The sequence below is a fragment of the Zingiber officinale genome, chromosome 1A (genome assembly GCF_018446385.1).
Source record: "Zingiber officinale cultivar Zhangliang chromosome 1A, Zo_v1.1, whole genome shotgun sequence".
Taxonomy (NCBI): Eukaryota; Viridiplantae; Streptophyta; class Magnoliopsida; order Zingiberales; family Zingiberaceae; genus Zingiber; species Zingiber officinale.
The window spans coordinates 160,410,172-160,420,331 of NC_055987.1; the positions used below are offsets into that span (position 1 = coordinate 160,410,172).

At 33.1% G+C, this 10,160-nt stretch overlaps 1 protein-coding gene across 1 annotated transcript; it reads right to left on the bottom strand.

The window, feature by feature from the left end:
* Positions 1-2,574: 2,574 nt before the first annotated feature.
* Positions 2,575-8,452, bottom strand: LOC122005884 (probable pectinesterase 55). The gene is made up of 5 exons (XM_042561124.1): positions 8,406-8,452; positions 3,542-3,697; positions 3,305-3,464; positions 2,965-3,165; positions 2,575-2,808 (listed from the first exon to the last, which is right to left on the bottom strand). The coding sequence occupies exons 1-5, from the start codon at positions 8,450-8,452 to the stop codon at positions 2,575-2,577; spliced, it is 798 nt and encodes a 265-aa protein (XP_042417058.1).
* Between the last annotated feature and the right edge of the window lie 1,708 nt (positions 8,453-10,160).

The following is a 10,160-nucleotide window of genomic DNA, read 5'->3' on the forward strand; positions in this document are numbered from 1 at the left end:
ATATATATATATTTATATATATATATATATATATATATATATAAACATATAATCATATTTAATATCATGTTTTTGGGGCAAATTAATTACCCATTATATTCTGCCTCAAAGTAGTAAACACAAATAACTGTGATGAGAAAAAAAATACGCTAGGAGTGTAATTGGGTTAATGGTAATAGGATATTTTTTTTATTGGCATGCCGCATTGAATAATTACAATATTTGCATGTTACCATATTTGTAATAAAAATATTAATCCCCTTATGTTTGGAAGAATGGAAATAAAAATTTGGAAGGATGGAAATAAGATTAAAAATAAAATTTCGATTGAAAAATTTTTTATTACAAAAGAAGGGACTACTCTTCATTTTTATTGTTTACCTATTATAAATTAATAGAGGATGGAACTAATTTTTACTATCTATCTAAATTGGATGGAAGGAAAGAACTTTTCTTCCTTCCTATTTCGTTCTCATGCTGGCAACGGTGAGAGACTCTATGTGGGCAACCCTGTTGGCCGCCTAGCATGACCCTGCGCACTTTAGAGTAACCATAGCCTTGTGCAATTGTGTTGTGACCAAAACTTATGTGAAATAATTTTGATTTACACTTTTCATCTTACCTTTAAAACTTTTTAAATTATAAGTTTGATCCATATTATATTATTGATATATTTAATTTATTTGACAATTTATTATGATAGTTATTAAATGGGGAAAATAATTAAAATTAAACAAAAGTTAAAATGAATACAATAGAAAATTTTTCAATATATAATTTTAGTTAAACGTCATTTTAACATTTAGATTGATATTTAAGATAAAATGACTATTCACTTTCTATAAATACAATCAAAAAGGTGTATAGTGAATAAATGCCATTTTAATATTTTAGTGCATAACCTTGGCAAAAAAAATTATTATTTAATAATATTAAAATTTAAAATATAAATGTATATATATTAATGAAAGATTAAATGAATAATCTAAGTTTATATGATATATGGAAATTGAAACTAGAAAAAAATATATAAAATCATTTTTTTCAATATAACATTAAAACATTTGATATTACTTATTAAACGTCAATTTGAGATCCCGAGAGGATCTATTGTACATAATTTTAGCTTTAAAAGAAATTGTTATGTGAATGTGACTTTTAGGTCATGTACTCACATGGCAGTAACTTATTGTTGTTTTTATATATATTTCGATCAAATAATAGTATTTTATGTATCATTTAATTATATTTGATCGTAAATAATTTATGTTATTCGTATTGCGAATAATTACTAAATATTGTAGCAATAATTAAAAAAAATGGCTTCTAAATTTTTGATCGGCTATTAAAGATAAATCGGGAAGCACATGACTAATTCAAAAACTTAGCATCTTTTGATTATGTCCCTTATTTGGAGAAAAAATTCTTACAAATATGTTATAACTGGGAATCAAACCGTAATTACTTGAGTGACAATTTGGATGTCCTACCGCGGTACCATAGCCTCGAGGACCGCAATAATAAGAAAAAAAATTTAAAAAATGATAATCCCAGTTAGCCTCATTGACTATCCCTAGGGTGATTGACCCGACCTCACGAAAGTTTCTACCGACCACCAGGATAAATCGAGAAGTGCACGCGGTGACCTGTCGAGAAACCCAACATCCTTTGATTACGTTTCTTATTTGGAGAAAACATTTCTATAAATACGTCATAACTAGGGTACTCGAACCGTGAGTACCTGGATAACAATATGAATATTCTATCGCGCATCATAGCCCCGCAATAATTAGAAAATATGCATGCTGGTGGACTTTTCACATTCATTTACAAAATTTAGAATCATTAAATTTTTATTTATTATATAATTTTCAGATATATGAATGTGCTAATTGTAAATTCATTACATATATCATATTGTATACATATGATATTTCAAATATTTTATGTTGTATATATATTGCACCAAATAAAATATATATTTTCATTGCATGTTTATAATTAGAAAAAATATTACTTTGCGTTTAGCAGTCACATGCAATACAAAATTTCATGATGTTTCATTGCCAAACTCATACAAGCAAATTAAAGCAACTTGCATCCTAGAAAATGAACAAATTTGATACAAATTACATTAATTACATTATTTTTTAATCAAAGTCATCACCATTACAAAGGCACAAATGTTGAACAACTTGTCAACTTGATCTTCATGAGTAAAATATATAGCAAGCTAGATGTACCATTAAAGTAGTCTAGCTAATTTGTTCTACTTGTCTTGCTTACTTAATCAATTATATCGACTAAGAAGTCTTAAGACACTTGTTTAAAAATCTTAAGGTTGTTGAGACAACCAATTATCTGGACCAATAAATTTGTCGCTGACGAAGTGGCTAATGCTTTCATTATTTTTTAACCAACTCACTCTTCTTGACTTATCTGAGCCTGGTCCCAAGCAACCTTGTTCTATGATCGTTGTGTGGCTCCTGACATTAGATATAATATATATATTTTTAAAAAAATAGTAATTTAAAAAAAATTAAAATCAAAGGCCAATTAATTAGTTGAAAGATCTTACTCATTCGGAGACGCATACCATCCCTGCCAACCTTGAGGTTGAATATTTGCAGGCATGTATGTCTTAAAGAAAATCACAGTGGACCATTCATTCCATGCTCTTCCGAGGTAAGTGCCCTGGCTCGAGGTTCGAATGGTGCAATACTTGAATACAAACCCAGTTGGGGAATTTTGGTTCTTCTTAGCATTTGCGATCAACCAACCCTTTCCATTCGAATGCAAAGTACATTTCTGCATACAGTGAAAAAAATAAAGTTAATTAGCTTTAATTCTTCAGCTATTTTTAAATTTCATTGAGCATCTTAATTATTATATATACATTAATATTGTCATCGATAGACTTTGAGTAATTAAAACTACAACTATGTGTCCAGAGACTATATATACCTCGTATATGGATTGCGCAAAGCCAAAAATGAAGTCGACACTGCCCTCGATCCAACATCCGTAGTAAAAATGACGACCTAGGTAGTCACACAAGGTGTCTTGGTGGCCTATGAAATGACACCTATAGAAGGAATTCCTATCTCCCCCTACTAGTGCTGCCTCTGCTACTTCAGGCGCCTGATAATTCCAGTTATATGAATTCTGCATCCAAAAGAGCGAGATAAAAGTTTACATGAACCCATGGATAAGTTCTTATGTATGTATTACATTTCTTTTATACATTTATTGTTTTAAGTCCATGCATATATATATACTAGAAAGCTTTGCAAAGAGTTCTCACTGAAAATGTAATATCGCGAGCAACAAAGTCATTGGCATAGACGATAAAGGTTGCACAATTTCTAGTATCACCGTGATCATTCCAGTCGATTCTAGTGTTGCTAGCACCTTCGCCTTGGAGAACAATAAATGGTTTTGGCCCCCATATGTGAACCTTCTCCCTACAACAAGTATCCAAAACAAAGTATTCATAACTTTGGACAAATGAAGAACTTAGGAGAAGAGATGGTTGTAATACCTGTAAGTTCCTTTCTTTATATTAATTTGAACCCACTGTTGATTGCCATCAGGAATGGAATCGATAGCAGCTTGAATAGTCTTGAAATTTCCATGCCCTTTCTGATCAACAGTAATGAATTTGGAGATTGAAGCAGCTCCAACTATGCACACACAGCTGCTCAATGCCAATAATAGCATAAAAAAGATGAAGGAATAATGCATGATGAATATAAAGCAAATTTAGTACTGAACAAGTGTTATGCATGTCTGAAACTAAGATTTTGACATGTATATAAAGAATTCTGGTTGACTGCATTGAATTTAGGTCTGGAAGGAATGAATTTACAATATTTTTTCACCATGAAGAAAATTTTAAATGAAAGCAAATAGCTAAAACGGATGAAAGGAAAGTCTTTCATATAGCTAAAACGGATGAAGGGAAAGTGGGAAAGGTAATATTTGGACTAACTTTACCACAAAGTCTAAAGCGAGAATTTTATGAATAAATTTCAAGTAAGAATAATAAATCACAATTTTGGAAACAAATTGGAAAAAAAACGAAATTAAAGGTGCATCTATATATACCGATCCATGTTGTGCTAACTGTTTAATCATCCTTCCAATATCATTACGTGAAGAATTGGACGGGAAATTTAATTAACATTTATTCTATTCCATTTTATTTATTTGCAAGCATTAATTTATAGGATCATTTTAAAGTCTAAAGGAGGTTTTACCCAAAGGGATTGAAAAGTTTTTCCTTACGGCAAATAAGTAATGGTTTTACTTATCAAACTATAAATATTGATTTCTACACAGACAAAAAAAAAAAAAACTATTTGATTTAAATTTTCAATTTGGCATTTTTGTTATATTATAATTTCACAGTTTATATATATATATATATATATGGAACTGCCACATCAGCGGTCCCCTAGAGCCGGTCCTATGGATATGGAGGGAGGTAAATACAGGTACATAGGTGGAAAGTGCATGACAGAGACGTTAACTCCAGACAGTGACACCCCGGAGATCGACCCCTGGACCTTTCAGCCATATATATATATATATATATAAAAGGATGGTTAATAGCAAGGCTGGATTTTCCTATTTTCTCTTCCATTTACAAACTATGTAAACCTCCTCCCAAAAAATGGAATCTAAAAAGGTAGATCTGCTATCTTAGCTGCCTCCTAGTGTCGGCCCCACGGATATAGAGGGAGGTTCATGCAGGTACACAGGCAATAGGCGCATGGCGGAATAAACCCCAGATCGTCAGTTCCTGAGAATCGACCCCTGACCATTACGCCAGAGATATCATACGCCCACCGTCTGCGCTACGCCCTGGGGGCAAAATGGAATGATTTCTAGATATATGAAATGATGGATTTGGGAATGAGGGAATGGAATCATAGTAAAAGATGGTATTTGAATTATGGGTTTAGAAATGACAATTTAAGAATAATTTCTAGATTTATGGAAATCGACCAAATCCACATATATAACTAAGCGGATTTCATTTCTATTCTCATTCCTATTACACCTTACTATCAAATATATACTCATAGTCATTTTCATCATTTAATCAAACGTTACCTATTTTATTACCGGGTGAGGAGAGAAATTAACTATACAGTAATTCGTTTTTAATTATTAGTAAAATTATTTAACCATCTTATCCTAATTCTTACATCACAACAAGTTTATAGCTATCTTGGATAGAAATGATTTAAAATTTATCTCTTTAAATCGAAAATCATGACATGATTTTAAATTAAACTGGATTTTTTTTTTGCTTGAGTTAAATATTTAAACTTTTCAAAAAAAAAAAAATATTCTAATTTACTTTTAATTTTTCCATGTCATTCCTGCTATTGCAAGGTAGCTTTCATTCGTCGTCTCAGCATTCATAATCAACCGTTCAAGTCTCGATCACAGCCAAAACTAAATTCAACAGCACTTTCGATCCAAACTACCTGTTGCTTGTCGCCGACTATAATGAATACAATAAATTAATTAATTTTAAAATATAAATAAAATAAAAATATTTGGATATTAATTTTTTTGACATACAAAATAAAAATATTTAACATTGATACATTCAAAACTACGAATCAAAAATATTATTCATGAAGTTGTAAATTCTAAATAACTCATTCATTATTATATCATTATCAATTTTTTCAACTAATTTTATTTTCCAACTTCATTTAACTTCATTATCAAATGAAGTTGTAAAACATAAGACTTGTAAAGTATATTTATCCGGTATGATAATAATACAACTTCATTAAAGTCATGCGCCTCAATTAAATGACATAGAAAATTTTTCTATAGTAAAAGAGACAGATGAATCTTGTATACCAATCAGAGGAAATAACGAAAAGAAAGAGTATAATGGAAGAAAATTAACATATTAGGAAAGTTAATTTGTCTTGTATATTAGCAAAGTCTATTATATATGTACTTTTCATAACACTTAAAAATGGAAAATTTGAATGTCAGATCCATCCCTATTTTTAGAGTGAATTTCATGAGACTAAATAATTAAATGGTCAAGCAGCACGGTAGTAGAAAATGGCTGAAAAAATTATGAGGTAATTAAATATTGAATCTATTGTTAAAGTCATCGATTGTTTATTTCATGAGAAGACAAGATAACTTGGCAAAGTGACCATATACTGAGACTTGAGAACAGGTAAAATCATATGAAAATGGATTTAGTTGTCATTGCATCTCATTATCAAAGCAGAGAATGTACTAAATAATTATATAGTCAGACCTAGTACATGTATCAGCAGTTCATGTATCAGCAGTTCAAATCTCCTGTCCCTAATATCATCTGTCCCCGTGTCCTACTTATTACTCCAGCCCATCGTCGGCAGTCTCCGGTCATCATCCCGATCAACACTATAACTTTTGAGGAAGGTGAACCCAAGAGGGTCGTCATCGGCATGATCGACGCCGGAATCCGGCCGGATCTGAGCAAACTTTCCTCTGCCATCGATCTAAGTCCCTGTTCAGATCCGGCCAGATTCCTGCGTCGATCGCGCCCCCCTTGGGTCCACCTTCTCAAGGATTATAGTGTTGATCGGGACGGTGACCGGAGACCACCGGTGATATACTGGGACTACGAGTGAGATACGGGGATAGAAAAATTTAGGGACAGAGGATTTAAACTCATGTATCATAGATATGAGAATGGATCTACTTGTCAATACATGTCGTTATTAAGGAAGGGATCTAGTTATCTATATGAATATGCTATATTCTTACTGAGGTTTGTTGTACAAAAACAAATATTGGGGTAACCAAAGAGTCTAGGTAACACAATAGGAACTATCATAGTTGACTTGGGATAGATAATATAGAATCAAGAAAAAGAGGAGGAAAGCAAAATGGAGAGAAGGGAGAAGATAAATATTTAACTTGATAAAGATGTCATGACTAGTTGGTATTAATTCTGGCTAAAGAAACTAAAACCATACTTGAAAATCATGCAACTAAGGAAGTTAAGATAGACATCTAGCTTTAGCATGATTTGCAGCTCATCACAGCTTAGATGCATCTACCATATAACACATGGATCCGGTATAAGGGAGCTATTAAGATAGCGAATCTATCTTTCCTTTTAGATGCACCTATCATAACACAAAGGGATATTCTTAAACATATAAATCCCTCTTCTATTCTACTCTTGCTAGGATTCCTATGAAAAATGTTCATTCACCAAATCCCCGGCCCTCACTTTCTCACCCTTTTTCCAATGTATATGTAACAACAATATAGGTATGGGGCAACGCTTAAACATATATCTATAGCTCTAGCCAAAACTAAAAAATCTGAAAGACTTCAAACAGTTGAATAATCTTTCAAATGTTGGGTAGTTACAGCTGAACGAGACTATCTAAATAGGAATAAACACAAGAACGGAGAAAAATAGATCAAAATTCAAGATTTTTTAAGGAAACAGGTGAAATTTGATAATGCTTACTAAATATTCCAAAAATCTTCTCGAGATCCTGACAGATAATGCCCTTCCACTAAGTTGTGGATATATCATAGATATATAGAAGAATAACTATATGATTCTATCTTCAAAAATTCAAACAACTATTAATGAGAAAAGGAAAAAGATGATTGGGAAACCTACGCCTTGTCAGTGAGGCATATTATGAGACGGGAGATAGGTAGAAGAGACTGTTTGGACTTTGATGTCGGCTAGAGGATGATAAATAGACAGTCATCCTCTTCGATCGCTTCCTACGTTTGTTAGTGTAGCGGAATACCAAAACAAAAGCTAAACTAAAACAAGAAAGCAAACATAACATATTCATTTACGTGGTTCATAGATTAGGGCTTATACTCCACGGCTATCCGTAAGGTGGATGATTCCTTAATCCGTTGGTGGATTAATCCCCGAAACTTCGACTAGCTTGATCCTTCTTCTTGGTGGAGAAACCTTGTCACAATCTCTTGATCACACACAAGGATCACACTAAGGATCACACTGAGAGTTTTAGAGATTCTAATAAGCTTTAACCAAGTCTATTGTTGTCACCCAAGCCAGTCATCCCAAGCTCCATTATATAGAGCTTGGGGGAAATATCCAAGCTGTTTTCCTGCTACCAGTCGATTGGTAAAGTCACCAGTCTACTGGCCTCTATGGAAAATCGATCGTTACACCCAACGGTTCGATACCAGTCGACTGATACTAGGATCAATTGATTAGTCCACTTCGGTTGAGAGAACAAAAATATTCTATTCATTCCTACCAGTTGACTGGTAAAGTCACCAGTCGACTGGTAAATCCTAATCCTAGGATTTTATCCTGAGTACAATCTATAATGCACTCATTTTCTCCCGCACAACCTCGACAATACCTTCTATCCTCCTCCATCATCCTTTCGTTCCTCAGATGCTTCCCCATCCTTCACATCTTGCCTTAAAGAGCTTCATTTGACCTTGTTCTTTGTTGTTGGATCTTCCATTGCCAAAAGCTCCTTACTCCAGGACTTTAACTTTGCCAAGTCACACTTGGACTTACGTTGTCAAGACTATACACTTGGACTTACACCGCCAAACCTCCACACTTGGACTTTGCCTTGTTATACCTACATCCTGCAAACTTACAAACACATATCAAATACAACAATAACCTAACTTAAACTTTTGCCCAAACATCAAAACCTAGGGTCACACTGATTGCTCCAATAATATTTCCTTTTTTGATGTTTGGTAACCCGTTTAAGTTAGGGAAACAGATACTGTAATAACATGTAAATAAATATGCAATCTCTTCATGTATTTATCATAGAGCCTAATCTTAGGCTCCCCTTCACCTAAGCTCCCATTGAGATAGGATTTTCCATAAAGGTATGTAGGTTTTCTACTTAAACCTAAACTTCTCCCCCTTTGCATATATCAAAAGGAGCTCCAACAATATCCCAATTATTGGACTCTTTAACTTATAATAACCATAATTATCATGTATTAATCTCCCATAAGATTACATACATATACATAATCCTGTTGGCCAATTTCTATTGCTGAAAAATTATTTCAGACTGTATCAGTCGACTGCTATAAGCCCTAGTCAACTGCCCTCATTGAAACAACCTCACAGAAACATTCTATGTTTGATGAATAGTATTACCAGTCAACTAGTATCTGAGCTAGTCTATTGACACCTATTTTCAACCTAAACTACATTCTGAAGCCAATTTTAAAAATGCACCAATAATTCGACATACCTCTAAAATTTTTTAAATTTTATGGAGATGTCTGTTTTACCCTTGTCTATTTAGAAAAATATATTTAAAAATATATTCATCAAGGATCCCAATATTGACACAAAATCCAAAATCATTTAAATGGTTCAATTGAATTTTGACATAAAGTCCTAGTTTTGACTCCCTCTTGATATATTTGTCCATACTAAATCATAATGCATCCTTAACATTAATTTATATGACATCTATACATTTAAAACCAATTATCATGCAATATGAACTTCATTCATATTCTTATGCATGAATCTCATCTTCCTATGTGCCAACCAATTAGATTAGAGACTCAAGTCCATCTCTAACCCCTTTGGTATATTCCATGACCCATCTAGAATCCTAAGCAAGGTCCACTTGAGATCCATTGACCATGAGTTCTAATTTAACTCTTTGAGCTCTTCCTAGAGATCTTAACCCTAACCACCTCCCTAGGTGACTCATCTAAAAATACGAGGCCACAACGGTGGACCTCTGGTGACACTTGGCCTACAAATTTGATCTTCTTAACCTTTGACACATTGTCCTTTCTTTCTAACCTATCAACCTTTTCCTTTAAAGCTTGATTCTCCACTTATAGGTTCTTAACCCTAGAATTAGCATGTCGACCTTAGACACTCCTAAACCTACCTTTCCTAGGCACATATCTCCCCTTATTAGGATTAATGCTTTGATCATTTCCTACCTCCTTTCCCTTAATCGAGATAGGTTTACCATTTATAGGTTATTACGTCACCGCAAATGCATGGTTACGTCATCAGTAATACAAAATATATCAAATCCACAGGGATTGTTGATTAAGCACTAGTTAACTTCGCACGGTGAATTATCTAGACAACTGAAGGTTAATTGGAA

Coding starts and splice junctions, on each gene's coding strand:
- LOC122005884 (XM_042561124.1), bottom strand. CDS start 8,452: ATGGGGAAGCATCTGAGGAACGAAAGGATGATGGAGGAGGATAGAAG. Junction 3,166..3,304: donor CTCGCGATATTACATTTTCA/GTGAGAACTCTT, acceptor TTTTGGATGCAG/AATTCATATAACTGGAATTA. Junction 2,809..2,964: donor TTGCGCAATCCATATACGAG/GTATATATAGTC, acceptor CACTGTATGCAG/AAATGTACTTTGCATTCGAA.